Below are 19,690 nucleotides of genomic sequence, written 5' to 3'. Positions count from 1 at the left end.
ATATGAGCTGCACATTGCGCCAGATAGGATGATAACATTCTCCATGAAGTTTTCTTTAGCGGAGGGGGGGGGGGGTGCTGAATTACACCCTGATTTACATAGTGTGCCTCTTGTCTGTGCCAGGTAAACAATACAATCACAATAACTCCTTGCCAGTCTGATACTTTATCCCAGGGGCACCATTAAGAATGATGCCCCTGTGACGCCAGCACAGATCGCAACATCTTAATATTCCCATAACAATTTAGAAATCCTGTGTACCTGGGCAGTAGGCCATAGAAACACAGTAATAGGATAGGAATCAAGAAAACAGTTCAGTAAACAGACACAAGGCAATGCAAACAGGCTTTACCCCTGACAGAGCAGTCCTTGTGCAAGGGTCAGTGTTTGTGTAACGTGTGTTTGCCAGGGGGGCCGTACACAGACTCCGCTTTATAAAGCCATCTCCCTCCAGCATTCTTCCTCCTGAATGTGATATCTGGCCAGCAGGATGTGGAGATCAGCTCTTGGACTGTGCCTGCTCCTGACCGTCATCCATGGAGGAGACTTTGTAGAACCTGACCCGTGAGTACAAACAAGATTTCTTCCCCATTGTTGGAATACTTCTTTGTAGTTACTTTCTATACTTTTAGATTGTTAGCTCTTACGGTATACAATGCCAGGCCTGTATTATTATGTATTGTTTTCTTCTGGATACCCCTATTGTCTATATCTCTACTGTGATTTTTATAAAGCATATATCCTGATATAATTTTATTCTTCACTGATGTAGTATTTGGCCTCAATCATTGTGCATATGCCTTAAAGGGGTTGTACACAAAAAAAAAAATTCTTTCAAATCAACTGCTGCCATAAAGTGCCAGAGATTTGTAATTTACTTCTATTAAAAAATCTCAAGCCTTCCAGTACTTATCAGCAGGGCCGTATTTACCACTAGGCACCCGTGGTCCGGTGCCTAGGGCAGCACCTTGCAGGGGGGCAGCACCAGGGAGCAGGGGGACAGAAAAAACTAATTTTTTAGTTTTTATTTTTTTAGTTTCCCTCCTCCCGTTCAGACTTGCCAGTAAATCTGGTGTCTTTTCCAGAGGGGTGGGGGGTATGGTGGTATTGGTCAGGTCTGGTATCGCCAATAGGTGCGTGAAGATGAGGCGTCTTCAGGTTTAGTGCCTAGGGCAGCAGCAGCTGTTAATACAGCCCTGCTTATCAGCTGCTGTATGCCCAGCAGGAAGTTGTATTATTTCCAGTCTGGAGAGCAGGAGAGGTTTTCTATGGGGATTTGCTGCTGCTCTGGACAGTTCCTGACATGGACAGAGGAGGCATCAGAGAGCACTGTGTCCAGGAAAGAAAACACCACCTGCAGGACACACAGCAGCTGATAAGTACCGGAAGACTTAAGATTTTTTAATAGACGTGAATTACAAATCTCTGGCACTCTATGGCACCAGTTGATTTGAAAGAAAAAAAATGTTGGTGAACAACCCCTTTAAAGGGGATCACTAAGCATATGTAACATTATAGTGATAACTAAATATTGAATCGCCCTTGACTATTTGTTCAAATGCTAATATATGCTCATCTGTATGTCTTACTCTATGTTCAAGTCACATAGACGTAGGTTTATATTAGCTCTTTATGGCAAATGGGGTTAGCATTTAGTGATAACAGGGTTATCCCTGAAGTGATGGTGTATCTCTGGGGTATGCCCTGACTTCATTGGTTGGAATCCAGCTGCGGGGACCCCACAGGTTTGCAGAAATCCACCCAAAGATTCTTTCTCCCTGCAAAGTGATGCTTCTGGTCATCCACTACCACAGGATTGGCAATGTCCCAACATTTCACCTTCAAATACAATTAAAGGGGTAGTCCGGAGAAAATGTTTTTCTTAAAAAAAGGTTTTATAGATTTGTAAATTACCTCTATTTAAAAATCTGTACTTATCAGCTGCCGTATGTCCCGCAGGAAGTTTTCTTTCCAGTTCTTTCACAGTGCTCTCTGCTGCCACCTCTGTCCATGTCAGGAACTGTCCAGAGCAGTAGCAAAACCCCATAGAAAACCTTTCCTGCTATGGACAGTTCCTGTCACAGACAGAGATGGCAGCAGAGAGCACTGTGTCCGATTGGAAATCATACACTACTTCCTGCAAGGCATACAGCAGCTGATAACTACTGGAAGACTTGAAATTTTTAAATAGAAGTAATTTACAAATCTGCGTAACTTTCTGACGCCAGTTGATTTAAAAGAAAAAATATTTCACCAGAGTACCCCTTTAATTCTTATTAAGCCAACAGCTGTCCATGTGTCCTGACATGAGGAAGGATTCCGTCATCTTCTATGTTTATTTCTATTACTGCTGTCATCACTTATCTCCTAGATGAATAAATCCAACATGCCCGATCTTTATTTTCCCCAGCCTTGTACCACTCTAATTTTTTAAATCTATACTTTATGACTCACAATGTGTTTTCTGTAACAGCATTTATAACACCAATCTGACATAAAAACTGCGGCAAGCTTCCAGGGGGCTGAGTGGTGTTGGATGAAAGCCCACTCGAAGGAAGACCTTACCGTATACACACAGGCTGCTCTCAAGTCTACACCTACTTCTGCTAAACAGAACACATTCAATGCTGTCCTGAGTTCTCTGCCCACAGCCCCAAACAGTGATTCAGTACTTTTATTTCCATACCCCCTATCCTCTGGAGGATTCTGCCCCAAGATCAACAGTATTAAAGAACGCTTCAACCTACAGTCTCCGGAACCCCTCCACAAGGGCTCAGTGTCCGACCACTCCCCTGTCTTCAGCCTATCACTAACCACTGACACAATACCTCAATACAATACAATAATACGCCATGCTGCTCCTTCTAGACCTGTCCTGTGCTCTTAAAGCAGCTGACCACTTATTGACTGGTCCAGCCTCCATTATTATTTGGCATGACAGACGTGGCCATGTCTTGCATCTCCTAATAGCTACCATTAAACATAAAGGGGGTGATTTATCAAACATGGTGTAAAGTGAAACTGGCTCAGTTGCCCCTAGCAACCAATCAGATTCCACCTTTCATTCCTCACAGACTCTTTGGAAAATGAAAGATGGAATCTGATTGGTTGCTAGGGGCAACTGAGCCAGTTTCACTTTACACCATGTTTGATAAAATCTCCCTGATAGTGATTTTCATATAGACATTGTCACCCTGTCGCTGAAACCAGACACCCAAACCCATAAAACATCCTTTTATCCATCCTTCCATAGCCTACTCCAAAATGTCTCCTTTCCATCCTCTGTACTCTAGAGTTCATGATGACACCATCCAGACAGTTTAGTACTTACAGAAAAGCCAATAGCCAATAAGGCCATGTTCACATAGCGTACGAGACCGGCCATTCCGTGACTCGGCAGGGTCACGGAGCGGCCGATCTCTGAAAAGATCATCACAGCCGGTACTGCAGTACTGGCCGGATGATCTTTCAAGCCACAGAGTTCTGATGCGGGCGCAACCGTGCGTGCCCGCATCAGAACACCCCACAGCACACTATGAAACTTGCAGCCGCTCGCTTCCTAGTGTGCACTGACATGGTTTTCTACGGCCGCTATTCACTGAATAGCGGCTGCAGAAAACTGACATGTCAGTTGTTTGCGGCGCCACGAGGGATCCCGTCCGGAGCGTATACGATGTGTATACACTCTGGCCGGGATCCCATAGAAGGCAAGGCAACGTATATTTTCGTACAAAGTACGGCCGTTGTTGCCAACTGCAACAACGGCCCTACTTTTATGAAAACATACGTTGTGTGAACATAGCCTAATACTATATCAGCAACATCTACCATTTATGTTCACACACTGGGGGAGATTTATCAAACATGGTGTAAAGTGAAACTGTCTCAGGTGCCCCTAGCAACCAATCAGATTCCACCTTTCATTTTCCTTAGAGTCTGTGAGGAATGAAAGGTGGAATCTGATTGGTTGCTAGGGGCAACTGAGGCAGTTTTACTTTACACCATGTTTGATAAATCTCCCCCACTTTCTTTTTAATTAAAATAACGGCTGTTATTTGATACTAGTTTATAGTCTTCAATGATTTCTAGTGAATTGTATGGAAACAACGGCCGTTAGTTCATACAATGCATAGAATAACGGCTGTTGTTTGCAGAAGCCTTCAAATTAATGTTCAAGACATTTATTGGCGGCCATTATTTAGCGAACAGCGGGCGTTATTTTGGCACTTTTTTTTTTTGTTTTGTTCATTCTTTCTTAAGGGGTTACTAGTCCTTCTGAGACACTGCTTAACCAGCTTGTCAATCCCTTCACATTAACAAAATTCAAGGGACCAAAAATAACAAAACCCAAAAGGGTGTTGAACACAGCCATCATTCAACCTGAACTTAAATAATGTACTAGCAATGACAGCCGCCAAACTATGTTAAATAATGGCCATTTTTTTGAGTACCAGATAACTACCATTGAAAATCACTGTGTGAACATAGCCCACTACTGTGTCCTCATAGATTGTAAGTCCTTATAGGCAGGATTTTTTCCCCATTTGTATTAGGGTATGTTCACACTGAGTAAAATAGGCTAAATTCTGCCTGCCTCAGAGTGTCACAGCATCTCTATGAGAGAGCACACGCTCCTCCGCTGCCGCCACTCTCTGCTCAAAGAAGTGACATGTCATTTCTTTGAGCGGAGAGGGGAGGAAGCAAACGCATGTGCGCCCTCCCATTCACTCACTACAGGACACTGAGCATGGCGGGATTCTGCGGCGGAGAGTGCATCCACGGAATTCCGCCAAGTTTGCTGAGTGTGAACATACCCTAAGTCAGAGATTGAGTCAGAGACATGTCACTTCTTTCGGTGGATAGCGGAATACGCTGGCCCATAGAATGGTGTCTATGGAGCCGGCGGAAAGGCGCGTTGGCGTGCGCGCGGACAGCCGACGGAATTCCGCGAACATTATCCGCGAGAATTCCTCAGTATGAACCCACCCTATGTATTGCACCCTCGTTTTAATGGCAATGTAAAATAATAACAATAATGATGTGTATGGGCAGTTGTTTGCATACTGAAGGCTTAGGATTCAACTATATACACATATGTATGGACATCTAATGGGGTATTCCCTTCTCCATAGGATAGAGGATAACATGCTGATCGATGGAGGTCTCATCAGTCCGATCCCCACTGATCCGCATGTTATGCTGTGGAGAGGGAATAACATGCTGAGATGGTAAAATCCCTCTAAAGTCTTCAAGGCATGCTAGGTGTATGAAGTGCTGCCAGACATGCTTAGTTATTTGCTCCTACAAGGAAGCAGGGCATGTTTGATTCCAGTATAAACAGCAATAATGTGGTCTGGCAGCAACGTACCCTTGGTCCCCCAAACCAAATAAGCATGTTATGCTCCGTTCCATCAGGTTTCATTTGCTGTTTGATGACCGGGATAGTGTAGTTTATTGTGCTATTCTTTGTACCAAAAGGAAGGTTGTCACTCCTAGAGTAAGGCTGGGTTCACACTACGTATATTTCAGTCAGTATTGTGGTCCTCATATTGCAACCAAAACCAGGAGTGGATTAAAAACACAGAAAGGATCTGTTCACACAATGTTGAAATTGAGTGGATGGCCGCCATATAACAGTAAATAACTGCCATTATTTCAATACAACAGCCATTGTTTTAAAATAACAGCAAATATTTGCCATTAAATACTGCCACAATACTGACTGAAATATACGTAGTGTGAGCCCAGCCTAATAATGGAAGCCACTACCCTAGTGTGAACAGTGCCTAACCCACAGTGTAAAGAGATAATTGCACAGGAAGGAGGAGGCTGAGCTGTGAGCTTCACCTGTTATTTTCTCTATCTTCTGGTGTCACATTTTGCTGTAATTTTGTACATATGACTTTCTAGCAGCCTCCTTATTGTCATCTCAGACAGAACAGGAAGTCCCAGTTTAGATTTAGGCCTAGTGGTGAAAATGAAAAGTGCAAGATTCCAGGATTATTTTATAACATAGTAAATGGAATATTAGAAAAAACATCACCAAAAATATTTAACCCTTTCACAATCTTGTGACAGTGGCAGGGGAGAGAGGGGAGGGGGCAGAGCCTTCACTCCCCACCCCACCGGCTTCCGTAGCCATGGCTACCATCGGGGCTCTGCGATCATTTCGCAGAGCCCCGATGGACACCGGAGAGAGAATTCTCCCTCTGTAAAGGTCTATAGATAGATCTATAGATCTGGAGACCTATAGATGCTGGGGTCTTGCTGACCGCAGTATCTATAGGCTTAACTCTCAGCACCTGAGCGCGGCTCCGGTGCTGAGAGTTTCGGCAGGTCCCCGGCTATCACTGGTAGCCGGAACCCGCCGCGGATGACACAGGTGCAGCTCCTGTGCCTGTGTCATCCTAGAGCAGTTAATTAACGTCAGTGCAGCATCGGGCATAGGCTGCAGCAACGTTAATTAACAGTGCGGCGGCGGGAGGAGGTTAAACACTGGGTCATTTTCTGGTGACAGATTCCCTTTAATTCTATGGGCAAAATTGATACTGCCAAAAAAAACCAATATCAGGCTTCCATTTCTGAGGTTTACAGCTCAAGAGACTGTTGAAAATATTTTTGTGGGGCTGAGAACACGGCTGAGAAACGCCCCAAAGGCAAAATAAAATGGCTAAAACATGTCTCCAATTTTAGCAGCTTTTTTATTTTATGTTTAGTTAAAAAACAACAAAAACTTCAATCTTCTCAAGCATAAAATTTCAGCAGAAAAAGTTCTAAGAAAAAAATTACGGGGAGCATAAATATTTACTAAAATAGACAGGTCAGAGGAGCTAAAACTGGGTTCAAAGTAACATTACTATTGATTATTATTCTGCCATTGTTCTGCCAATGCTCAAACAGATCAAACTGTTCAGGTTCTCAACGTTCCCAAAGCCAGAACACTTGGCATTTGGCTCCTCGCAGCTGCAGCCCTAGGGTTGCCAGAAAAACAGACATATCCTATGGCCTATGGCTGTATCCATGTTTTCAAGGACTTCCTAGAGCGGCATCCAACTTCTGCAGCCGCGGGGAATCAAATGCTGATCTTTAGAGTTTGGAGAATTTTGATGAACCCGAACAGTTTGACAGGTTCCCACAACACTTGTCCGCACCGCTGACCACAATAACCTAAATTATTGGTTTTCCCAGCATGCCTGTAGGCTGTTTTATCATTAAAAGGGTTATCCAGCTCTACATAAACATGGCCACTTTCCCCCTACTGTTGTCTCCAGTTTGGGTGGGGTTTTGAAACTCAGTTCCATTGAAGTAAATGGAGCTTAATTGCAAACCGCTCCTGAACTGGAGACAACAGTAGGGGGAAAAGTGGCTATGTTTTTGTAGCGCTGGATAACCCCTTTAAAGTAATACACCATAAATACACCATAAATAAGAGGGAATGGCACAACTGGAAATAAGGATGGGCAATTTATCAAATTAATCTGATAGAACTTTGCTGCTGAGTTCTCTGTTTCTCCATAGGAAGCCCCTTGGGGGCAGTCTAGCTACTGGAGCAATTGGCAATGAAACTAGGTCTTACATTGCCCCCTTCATGTAATACAACAATCTACAGCGATATAAAAACTAGTTTCAGTGTGACCCCCTATAGCAGCGGTCCTCAAACTGTGGCTGCCCAGTTATTCCAGAACTGCAACACCCAGCATGCCCAGATAGCCCTTGGTCATCAGGCCATGTTGCAGTTTTCCAATAAAAAGGTATTCAGGAAGTTGTAGTTCTGCCAACAGCGAGACATGCTTGGAGTTGCTGTTTTGCCATAGTAGGACATGCTGAAGGTTGTAGAGGGGTGCTCCACCGGTGTGGTGGACGACCGGTCACTTGCTAGATGGTGCTGTGTGACTCCACTAGTGTAGTGGTTGGTCGGGGAATAGCTCAGCCAGGTGTTATGTTGTTGTGACGCCAGTGCCGGTTGGGCACACAGGTATGGTGGCACACCTGGTGCTTTTATTTCAGGGAGGCTGGTTATACCCTTTTTCCCTGTGGTCAGTAACCTGCCGGGCTGTTTGGGGGTCCCTTGTGCGCTTATCACGGTGGTCCGGAGTGGAGTTGTGATGCTTGGAGCTTGGAGAATAACCACTGAGTCCAGTTAAAATAAATAACTTCTTCTTTACTGCAGTAAGGCTTAAAGTGACATGGTCACCCCATTTTTGCATTATGACTGCTCTACACAGGTGTAAAGGTAAAATTTATCAGTTTTCATACCTCATTTTATATCAAACGTCATGATGCTTGTTCCAGTAAAAAGTGATCTTTTATCATCTGGGATTGGGATACCTGGGTGGGGCTTCATGGCCAAAGCAGCACTTAGCCACGCCCTCAGTGCCACTTAGCCATGCCCCACACCCACAACGTCATCACCGGATAGGCCACGACCCCTCAGCGGCCATTGTGTGGGCCAATCTAGTGGGGGTGGGGCCTAGACCTTTAGGCTGGCCCTTCCAATGGCTGCTGAGGTATCCCAATCCCAGATACTGGAATAAGCATCATGACGTATGATATAAAAAGAAGACTGCTAAATTTACCCTTTACACTTGTGTAGAGCAGTCATAATGCAAAAAGGGGGTGACAGTGCCACTTTAAAGCGACTCTGTACCCACAATCTGACCCCCCCAAACCGCTTGTACCTTTGGATAGCTGCTTTTAATCCAAGATCTGTCCTGGGGTCCGGTGATGCAGTTATTGTCCTAAAAAACTACTTTTAAACTTGCAGCCCCGTGCCCAACGGGTGTGGCCTAGATTCTGTTTGCATTAGGCTGGCACAACCTCTCCATCCCTCCTACCCACCCTCTTCCTCATTAGGAATGCTCCAGGCAGATTGTCTCCTATTCCCCACCTGTGTCAGCACGGCACATGGGCTGGATCGTTAAGGCACCTGTGCAATGTTCAGCATGGAGAAAATGTTCCAGTGGCATTCCTAATGATGAAGAGGGTGGGGAGGACGGAGGGGTGGTGCAAAGTTGGGGCACAGATATTCTAAGCCATGCCTGTTGGGCACGGGGCTGCAGGTTTAAAGTTGTTTTTTAGGACAATAACTGCATCACCTACAAGTGGTTTGGGGGGGGGCAGATTGTGGGTACAGAGTCGTTTTAATACAGTGAAATACAGTAGACTTCTGACTTGATAATACACTTTAGACTTTGGAGACAGGATGTCAGGGTCCGGGTCGCACGCTCGGCTCCTGGCTCTGCCGGAGCGAGCGGCCGGACTCTGAGCAGAGCCGCCGGCGTCCCTGGTGACGTGCGGGGCCGGTTGCTAGGGGCGCGCCGCCGGCGTCCCTAGCGGCCGGCCCACTGTCATTACGTCACGGCCGACCACACGCCCGGCTCTCATTCTGTTTATGCGCGCGGCCGGGCTCAGGAGACGCCGACAGCGTCCTTAGTGCAGGGCTGGTTGCTAGGGGCGCGTCGGCAGCGTCCCTGGCAGTCAGCCTGCTGGGAACGCCCACTGCTAGCCTCGGCTGGGGCCATTCTTCCCCAGCTGAGCGGCGTTAGGGACATGACTGACAGCAGTGGGCTCCAGTCATATCCACCGCCCAGTGTTAGTCTAGAGTCCCAGCTCCAATGATGCCTGGGGGCTGGGACTCCAGGGTGTATAAGTTCCTTTCCCTGTGTCTCAGTTCTTGCCTGCGATAGAGCCTAGTATCCCTAGTGTTTTCTTGACCTCGCTATCTTTCCTGACCTTGCTTTTCCCGTTGCTCGACCCTCTGGCTTGCTTCTCTGACTACTCTCTGGACTCGTGTTTGTACCTCGCCGCTCGACTGTTATTGACCCGGAATTCTGACTCTTCTCTTGTTGTGTTTGTCTGTCTTGTTAGTTTTGTGTTGCACCTTAGCTAGTACAGGGACTGCCGTCCAGTTGTCCGTTTGCCATCTAGGGCATCTGAGGCAAATAGGTAGGATCAGTGGGGTGGGTGCCAGCTTTAGGGCTCACCTGTCCTTGTACCTTCCTGTCCTTCCCTGACACAGGATCTGTGCTGAGAGCTTGAAAAGTAGTACAGCCAAGCTGGCTGAGTTGAGTGCTGAGAGGTAGGAGAGGTTCAGAGAAGTTGAGAGGAGGAGGTCCCAACCCATTGTAGTGCTGTGCTCTGCCGGAACTTGAGAAGTAGAATAAGTAGAATAATATACTTGTGCCGTGTTTTGACTCTTTGGTCTTTGTACCAGCTATTGCCCCCCAGTGTCGGGCGACCCGTCCTATGTGGGTGACACGAGCGCCAGACCTTGTTACCTTGGATGAGCAGAATGGTCAGAGTATTCTGGTTACACCCGCACTGCAAGAGTACATAGGCTTCTAGCAACTTTGCTCTCTCCCGATCAGTTCCTATTATTTCAGGATACCGTCCTGCACCTTTAGACTTGTTCTCGGCGTGGGCTGGGATGATCCCTGACTTGTCCTCTCTGAGAGTTTTTAGCACTGCATAATGCGTGCTGCATTCACAAAAAGAGTGTCCATTCCCATGTGTGTCTGTTCACTACCACACCTCAGAATACATTGGAATTGTCCTCTAACAGGGGACCTGGCATAAGCCTGGGCCCAACATGACCGCTGCAGTGACCGTTCTGGCTTGCGTCCTTCCTCTACAGAAACCAGAGTAAGACTCACTAAAGTGTGGCTACACTTTCTCTCCCCATGTGAAAACTTCCATATGTAATATGTGCTGTGAGTGGGTAAAAAGAGAGTGCAATAGAAAGAGAAGGATAAAGTTAGGTAGATAACAGAAAGAGCTCTCATTGGTGCACAAGTCACAGAAACCATAACCCTTTGGTTACCTACAGGTGTGCAATACTTAAACATACAATATACATACTAGTGACATCTAGTGGTTAAACTTAGGTACTACTTCATCACCACTACTACTTTAAAGTACAGGCTTTTGCGAAGGGGGTAAAGGCAAGTAACACCCATGGTGGGACACCACAGTAGTTCTACAGGCAGGGCATGCTGGGAGTTATAGTTTTGCAACCACAGGGAATGCAAGAAGTTGTGGTTTAGCAAGAGCAGGGCAAGCTGGGAGTTGTAAATTTGCATGCTCCAAAAGGTCTATACCAGGGGTAGGGAAGCTAAAACTTTGGCTGTCTAGGCATGATGGGAGTTGTAGTTTTACAGCTGGCGCTCCAGATGCCTTATACACAGCACCAGGGCCAGCCTTGTGTACATGGAGGAGACTGCCACAGTATGTACAGATTCCACAAGACTAATCCTTGTAGGAAACATTGTGAAGTATTGGTATGCGAGAAAACACAGCTTTTGTACGCCATTTACAAAGTATTTTCTTTCAATGTGTTATTGAGATCTCCGACGTTTCAGAATTTCAGAATGTAACATGCTGATTGTCAACAGGAAAAATAACCAGAAAAAAATGTTACAAGATAAATAGAAGCCAGGAAAAATTCTTTAAATGTGTGGCTTTCTTATAAGCATTTGAAATGTGGAAAATAAGTGTATGTGACGAAGTCTTTACATACTGCTTAGAGGAGGAAGATGGCTCAAGCCTTTTGCTCCCCAGCGCTCATCTGCATTATTAATACAGCCAACAAATTCTGTGGAAACCAATATGTTTCCATAGTAACAGACTACAAATGAACTCTGTGAAGTCTGATCCTTACATTGCCTTGTATCTATCCTATACCTGTTAACCTAAGAGATGTGTGTTAAAAGGCAGATGGAAGAGATTATAAGGATAGGCCCAAGCCTTACTAGGTGTTACCATAGAAACACAATGCCTTTGGGTTCTATTAGGCAAAGCAATTTTTAACGATAAACAATCTCAAACCAGATTGTTTATCTTGAACCTGAAATCGTTCAATATATTACACAGATTGATAGCCATTGGTTACGATCGTTAATAAGATTGGTGATTCCATCTGATCTCTGCAAAGGAAGGAACAATGTGGAATTATGGTGTGTTTACACAGACAGATTTATCTGACAGATTTTTGAGGCTAAAGGGGCTTATTCCACGGAGCGATAATTGGGTGAATCGGAGCGATATTCGTCCGTTTAGCCAATCACTGGCCGGAACCGCCGCGGCCAGTGATTGGCTGAACGGTCTGTCAGTTCATACAAGCCGCTCCGAAGCTGCCGTGGCGCGGGAAAGGGAGGAAGAAGGAGAAGACCTGCAGCCCGGGCAGGTAATGTATGAAATAAGGGCTGCAAGGACTTCTGTAACAATGTCTTGGAATAGGCCCAGTAAACGAGCGCTGATCTAGCAGATCGGCGCTCGTTTACATTGTTGATCGGGCCCTGCTCAGCCCGTGGAATAGGACCCAAAGCCAGGAACAGACTATAAACAGGGAACATGTCATAAAGGAAAGACCTGAGTTTTTTTCTCTTTTCAAATCCATTCCTGGTTTTGGCTTCCAAAATCTGTCAGATAAATCTGTCTGTGTAAACGCACCAAAGGGTGGGTTCAGACTGAGGAATTTTCACGGAAAATGTCTGCAGAATTCTGTCAGCTGTCCGCCCGCACATCTGGGCGCCTTTCTGACGGCCCCATAGACACCATTCTATGGGCCGGCGTATTCCGCTATACGCTGAAAGAAGTGTCATGTCACTTCTTTCAGATCGCGGAATACGCCGGCCCATAGAATGGTGTCTATGGAGCCGGCGGAAAAGCTCGTGCCCGTGCGGGCGGCCAGCTGATGGAATTCTATGGACATTTTCCGCGAGAATTCCTCAATCTGAACCCAACCTTACACTGAACGATTAGTCAACGAATGTGAAATTAGAGCGAACAATTGTGGAATTACAATGAATGATTAACAATGATTTTGGTGTCAGCACCAAACGATGAAGGATTTCTCGTTTAATTGTTGCCTGCATTTTCACGAAACGACTATTGTTAAAATTCGAACGATATAATGATAATTTGCATGATAATTGTCATGTGTAATAGCGTCCTTAGATAAGAGATACTAGATACTGTAGACACAAGGCAATAGATTTTTTTTTTTTTTTTTTAATTAAGACTGATTGCAAATGTTTTTATTTTAAGTGTACTGGAACAAAAACAGTAGGAAGATGGACCTTCCCTTTAGGTTACACATACAAGTGACTTTATATTGGTGCGTATTCAAATCAATGTTGAGTAGGTGTGACAACAAATGTGAACATTTCCTTAAAGGGCAACTCCAACTAAAAAAAATGCTGGTGGCAGAGATTTGTAATTTACTTCTATTAAAAAATCTCAAGTCTTCCTGTACTTAACAGCTGCTGTATGTCATAGACATAGGTATGCAAGACATACAGCAGTTGATAAGTACCGGAAGACTTGATATTTATTTAATAGAAGTAAATTACAAATCTCTGGCACTTTCTGACACCAGTTGATTTGAAAGAGAAAAAAATAATCGCTGGAGTTGTCCTTTAAGATCCAGTATCTCTAACTCAAGTAGGTATGGGGAAACTCAAGCTTTTGCAAAACTACAGTTCCCATCATGCCTTGACAGCAAAAGTTTATTTGCCCTCTTTTACCTTTAACTCTTCCTTTCTGCCCAGGGCACTTGTTGATTGTTTTACTAGTTAACGCCCCTTATGGATGGTGTTATAGACGTTTTAGCACCTCCTTTGATCTTTTTGTTGGTTAGCTGGTGTCCTTAGTGTTCTAACATGCCTGGAAGCTATTTTTCTGAAACCACTAATTTTTCTTGGATACCAGGTGTTTATATGCCTGAAACCTTGGGAACCATTTTGCAGCAGATATAAACTAGAATTTTGGGCATAAACATCCAGTTGAAAAAAGGGAAATAACAATTGCTTTATTGTATTTGTAAAGCAATAAGCTGAGCTGCAATACCGTACACAGACTGAGGACAAGAGTGGCACTGCTTCTGGAGGAAAGCAGCTATGGTTTTCTAAACCCAGATAACACCTTTAAAAAGTTAGGGTAACATATTGCATACCAAAAACCCTTTACCAGGCTAAATTATTACTTTCTTATAGTTGACAAAATAACTTTCAAGGAGAATTTAAATAAAAGTGCTCTCATATTCTGACAAGACCCTTATAACTGCAGCAAGCTAATGGCATAGAGCCCCTAAAACAGTGTGAGGATCCCCTCTATGTTAAAGGGGTTATCCAGCTACATTTATTTACTTTCAAATCAACTGGTGCCAGAAAGTTATACAGATTTGCAATTTACTTCTATTTAAAAATCTCAACTCTTCCAGTACTTATCAGCTGCTGTATGTCCTGCATGTATATTCTTTCCAGTCTGACACAGTGCTCTTTGCTGCCACCTCTGCTTGATATGCCACCACTTTTGCTCAGTGTGATTGTGACCAACTATTTGCATAGATCTGCATGGATATTATGGGCTGACATACAGTACAACCCATAATTTGAGCCCAGAGTAGTCATGAGGATGCTGCCCAGCCTTGGTTGGTCACTTCAGCCTCTGTACTTGTCACCTCAGTGACATGACCTCCTGTACATAAACTAGAGGCTGCCCCAGAGGTCAGAGCACTGGCAGACGTTACAGTGGATAGTTCTTGCGCCCCTTGTGCATCCTGAAGCTGTGGGATGGATGAAAGTAAGTCTGTTATGGTGCGTTTACACAGAACGATTATCGCGATAACGATCGCATTTGAGCGATAATCGACTCGTGTACACATGGCGAACGATCAAGCGATGAGAGAGAAATCGTTTATTTTCATCTTTCAACATGTTCTCAAATTCGCAGATCGTTTTGTGTAAACAGTCTTTTACAGATTCACCCTTTGTGTGAGATGGGCTTAAGCGATCTTAAAACGATCACAATAATGCTGATCGTTCTAAAAATCTAATTGTTGCTTCAAAATGATTAAATGTTTGGTTGGGCAAATTAGCGCTCCCTATTAACACAGCATTATGCATTAGGCGGAATGTACGACAAGTTAAAAAAAAATGTATTGCTCCCTGTTATCAGCCGTGTCTCTGGTCTGAGGACTTCATAACTTACTTGATGGTCCTGTCTGGGCTCTGCATCTATTTGAGTTGCTATACAGTCCAGAACTATTATTTAGGGAATAAGTATATTCTGAAGCAGACATGTTAGGAGAGCTTCCATATCTCCTGTACTGGTTATGTATTCTGCCAGTTACTGCATCAGATTATGGCTATGTTCACACTGCGTATGAGTCCGTCCGTAGTTCGTACGCCGGCGTACATGTGCGGCTGAAACTACGGGTGTGGGAAAAATCGACATGCGGCCGGATGCGTACGAACCGCGAACATACGCCCGTAGTACAGTTATGCTTCCCTAGCTTAATTCGAAGTGATCTGAGGCAGGTCATTTACTTGGAAATCTTCGCCCAGCCCAATAAAACTCACAGAACCTTTTGGATCGAAAAATCAAGTTTAATTTGGCTGAAATAAGTACTTCGTACGGGACCGCATGGGAATCCACGGCCGTGAGTTGGAACATTTCTGTCCTCAAACAATGGTCTTGTTCATTTTTCACGGCGCCGTATACGATCCGGCCGTAAGCTCATACGTAGTGTGCATTGTGCGGGCGTATATCGTATACTTTCAAGCGAACGCATCAACCTTAAAACTACATGCGTATATTTTCGGTTTGCACTACGGACGGAAAGATACGTAGTGTGAACATAGCCTAATGCTGTATGCTGTATAGTCTTCTGGGTGACAGTACTCTGTAGAGTGCCATTGAAGACTTGGGAGACACCTATGAAGACTGGCATACTTGTATGCCAATTTTACATTAGGCCCCACCCCCAATTTCCCCTCAGGATTCACTAAGAAGTCCACAGTCAGTGAATCCATATGGCTGGCACTGAAATCTACTCCTGCTTCTGAGCAGGTGTAGTTTTCTACCATGATTTACGACTGCTAACCGGCGTAAATCATGGTAAATCAGGAGCCATGTGGTGAGTGGGGGATATGGCAAGTGTACACCAGGGAAAAAGGGCAAATCTGTGCCCTTTCCCTGGTGTACGGCAGGTGCGCAACATTGATAAATGTCCCTCTTTGTGTATATCAACCATATGGTTACTGTATCAACAGTAATTGTGTTTATACAGTATAGTGGTAGGGCCATTATAGACAGGCCAACGAGAAGCAGGATCTCGCTGATCATCACTCATTTGCTATGGTCCATTGAATACATCACTGTTAGCCCTAGGCCACCTGGTTTCAGGGTGCCCTCACACTTAGCTGGTTTGCAGTGGATTTCATGCTGCCAGTTTTACATTAAAATCTGCAACAAGAATGCAGATCCATAGGCTATAATGGTACTAGTGTAGCGCAGTGATTGGCTGAACAGGCTGTCAGTGAGCAGGGACCCAGAGACTTAAGCAGGACTGTGACAAGGGAGCACGGACAGGTAAGTATAGGCTGTTTATTATTTTTACCAGCCCGGCAGTTATTTAGTTAAACAAGGCGGTCACTACATTCAGATCCATAGGCTATAATGGTAACGAGTATCGCAGTGGATTATAATGTGAAACTTGCAGCGGGAAATGTGCTACAAACTCGCTAAGTATGATGGCACCCTAAACTATAATGTCAAATCCAGAGCGGATTTACCCCATGGTTTGGCCACTACTCACAAACCGATGCTGTGCCAGCCCCTTGGGATCACAATGGGGTAAGTCTGAAATTATGGGCTGTGAGTGAAGGGAGCCGCAGCATATGTTGGCGATATAAATGGTCAAAGACAGAATCAGCTCCCTGTTGTTCTGATATTGATGGCCTATCGGGGAAATAGACCATGATTTTTGTCATCTCCGATGAAGGGTGCACTAATATGGATGACACATCTGTATTGATAGTCCTCACCAGATCACAATGTAATATGGGATATGCCAGTCCCAGCTGCTCATCCCCCATACTTATATGACGTCCATTAAACCATAGGACTCCTGTGTAAAATGAAGGAATAAAAACTTGAAGCCTTTCCTCATGGGCCCTGGTACCACATATGGGTATGTAAATTCCTACAATAACAACCTAACTATGACTTTTCATCTCTCCAGGCTAGGAAAATATTGCAGCACCACTCATATAAATGAGAGGAAATTACTTCAATGTGCAGAAAGCCTTGAAAAAGCTAAATGTTTGTTGGGTAGAGGTGTAGTGTACTATTACTGCCGGGAACGATAGAAGAAAGTTTTCAATGGGAGCTATATTATAATGTGGGAGCCAAGTCTCACACTTACACTTAGTCCACACCGGGGACATGCTAACAAAACGTTCTGTCTGCAGTCATCTGTGTTACAATGGGAACATTCAGTGTATATGGCATTTGTTCTGCTCAGGGTGGACCTTCTGTTGTTACTTTAAAGTGAGTTAGTATTTCAGCTGATTGTTACTCTATATACTATATGCAGTGTTGTTGTGGGTTTTTTTTTTGCTATAGAACCATGAACTCCTTTTCCCCCATGTGTCCTACAGCTGCCACTAGGGATCCAATTATACAGGTTTATGTGGGCCCAATTGTTCTTTCAACAGGAGGCATCCTTGCAAGTGTCCCTCGTGTGCAGGGGATTCCCTATATTACACCAAAAATTCTATGACAATTAAATGTGAAGTGCCATAAAAATGAAAACAGGCAGGCCGGCAGGGGGTGGAGGAAATTAATAAACAATGTATACTCACCTGTCCCGGTGCCTCTGTAGGGCTGCTCCCCGGTCCTGCTGATGACGCCGGCTGTCATTTTCTGCTGGAATTCAGGTACATCACATACCCGGCGCTTCCAGCTTCAAGGTCATGGAACGGCTAAGCGGTTGCCCGCTCAGCCAGTCAGTGTCTGGTTAGGTGTCCCACCCCAGTCACTGAGTGGGCAGTTGCTCAGCTGGCTACGTGACATTGCAGCTGCCGGTGGCTGTCAGCTGGACCCAGGAGCTGCGCTACAGGGCACGAGTGTAGGTAAGTCTACTTTATTATGTTGAACCCCCCTCCCCAGCTTTCAGCTTTGGGACTTCTCCTTTAATTGCCTAATTTATGTTTTTTAGGGGCTAGAGCTTTTCTACATTGTTGCAAATTACTACTTGGACAAAGGGTTGAATGATAAAACTGGCTGCTTGAATTTAATTGGAAAGCAGCATACTGTGTTATCAATGAAGTCACTGTATCAGCCGTATACAGAAAGCTACTTAGCTCCCTCTGGTGGTGATGGTAGGCAACCAAAATTAAACTTTCGCAGTAACTCTCTGTCTATAAAGTGGATTTGGTCTCTGTATCATGATCTCTAACCACTAAAGCCTTATTTACACGTGCAGTAAAATTTCCGTGAACACAGATCCGCGACTATGGACCGTTTTAGGGCCCATTAAATACTATGTGTGCATTAACACCATCCGTGTCGTGATTCTTGCCATGAAAAAATAGGACAGGTCATAGTGCGGATGGCAGCATGGATGCCTCTCCCCGCTTATGTCACCACTCCCATCTCCCCACTCCCATCTCTCCCCAGCTCCCATCTCCCCCGCTCCTGTCTCACATCGGCTCCCAGCTTCTCTGTTCTTGTCTCTTACCCGTTCCCCACTCTGCCCACAGACAACACCAGCGCCGCAATCAACAGACATCCAGGGTTTTTCACGGAGCAGACCAAATCACACTCCTTGAAAAACACTGGACATGTGAATGAGGCCTTAGAAATATTAAGAAATTAATTAGCAGAAAGTTTTGTTTACATTATTAAAATTGTGCCCATTCACTATTCATCTATTTTACCAATGTTTAAAGGGGTTATCCAGCGCTACAAAAACATGGCCACTTTTCCCCTTCTGTTGTCTCCAGTTCAGGTGCGGTTTGCAATTAAGCTCCATTTACTTCTATGGAACTGAGTTTCAAAACCCCACCCAAACTGGAGACAACAGTAGGGGGAAAGTGGCCATGTTTTTGTAGCGCTGGATAACTCCTTTAACCCTTTCCCGCATGAGGGCGTAACTGTACGTCCCCATCGGGGTGGGGGTGTTCAGAGAGGGGTCACGCGGCTACCCTGCTCTGAACCACCGCAATCCCGGGTGCTATCTGCAATTAGCGGGCATGGTCCGATCGCCGGGACTGCTAATTAGCCTTTTAAATGCAGCTGCATTTAAAAGTCTTCTTTTCCCCTTCCCTGGTGTCTTGTGGGGGGATCTTCTAGTATGTGTGTAAAAAAAAAAAATATATATATTTTATTGATAAAAAAAAATCCCCTCCCCCTAATAAAAGTTTAATTCACCCCCTTTTCCCCATTTTATAAATAAAAATAAATAAATATCCAGAGGAAAATCCAGGAATGAAAGGAAATCCAGAATGAATTAGAGTGAAGTTTACTCTTTGTAAAAAGCCTCTAGTCTTTGGATGCGACAAACATTTGACAAACACAGTTTTGCTTTATGCTAGTTTTGCAGTAGTGCTGTTAATGCCTCGCTGCTAACAGACCTATGTTTGTCCACAAAGGTCATAAGCTGTGAGCGGAACGATGCAGGAGGTTACAACCTAAATCTACAAAATGTCAGGCTTTAATCCACTGTGAAATATAGATAGTATAAGTGATGATGGGAATGGTTCTAGTAATGAAGGTATATTAAAGAATTGCTATTCCTGTATATTATACTTTTATTAGGTTTGGATCCAATTCCTGATGCAGCCATGAGTCAAGACTGATACTGTCTTGAACTGCTCAAAGCTATACAGGCTTATTGCTCTATGAT

The 19,690-nt window shown here is 44.6% G+C and overlaps 1 protein-coding gene across 1 annotated transcript in view; it reads left to right on the top strand.

Moving 5' to 3' along the window:
• Positions 1–454: 454 nt before the first annotated feature.
• Positions 455–19,690, top strand: part of LOC138799241 (alpha-2-macroglobulin-like) — a 65,357-nt gene continuing 46,121 nt past the window's right edge. The window contains 1 exon segment of the mRNA XM_069980154.1: positions 455–564. Within this exon segment, the coding sequence (XP_069836255.1) occupies positions 491–564 (74 nt within the window). The 5' untranslated portion in view covers positions 455–490.

This window comes from Dendropsophus ebraccatus, chromosome 8 (genome assembly GCF_027789765.1).
Source record: "Dendropsophus ebraccatus isolate aDenEbr1 chromosome 8, aDenEbr1.pat, whole genome shotgun sequence".
NCBI lineage: Eukaryota > Metazoa > Chordata > Amphibia > Anura > Hylidae > Dendropsophus > Dendropsophus ebraccatus.
Note: the sequence above shows the minus strand (reverse complement) of the source record. Positions and strands in the feature narration are given on the sequence as shown.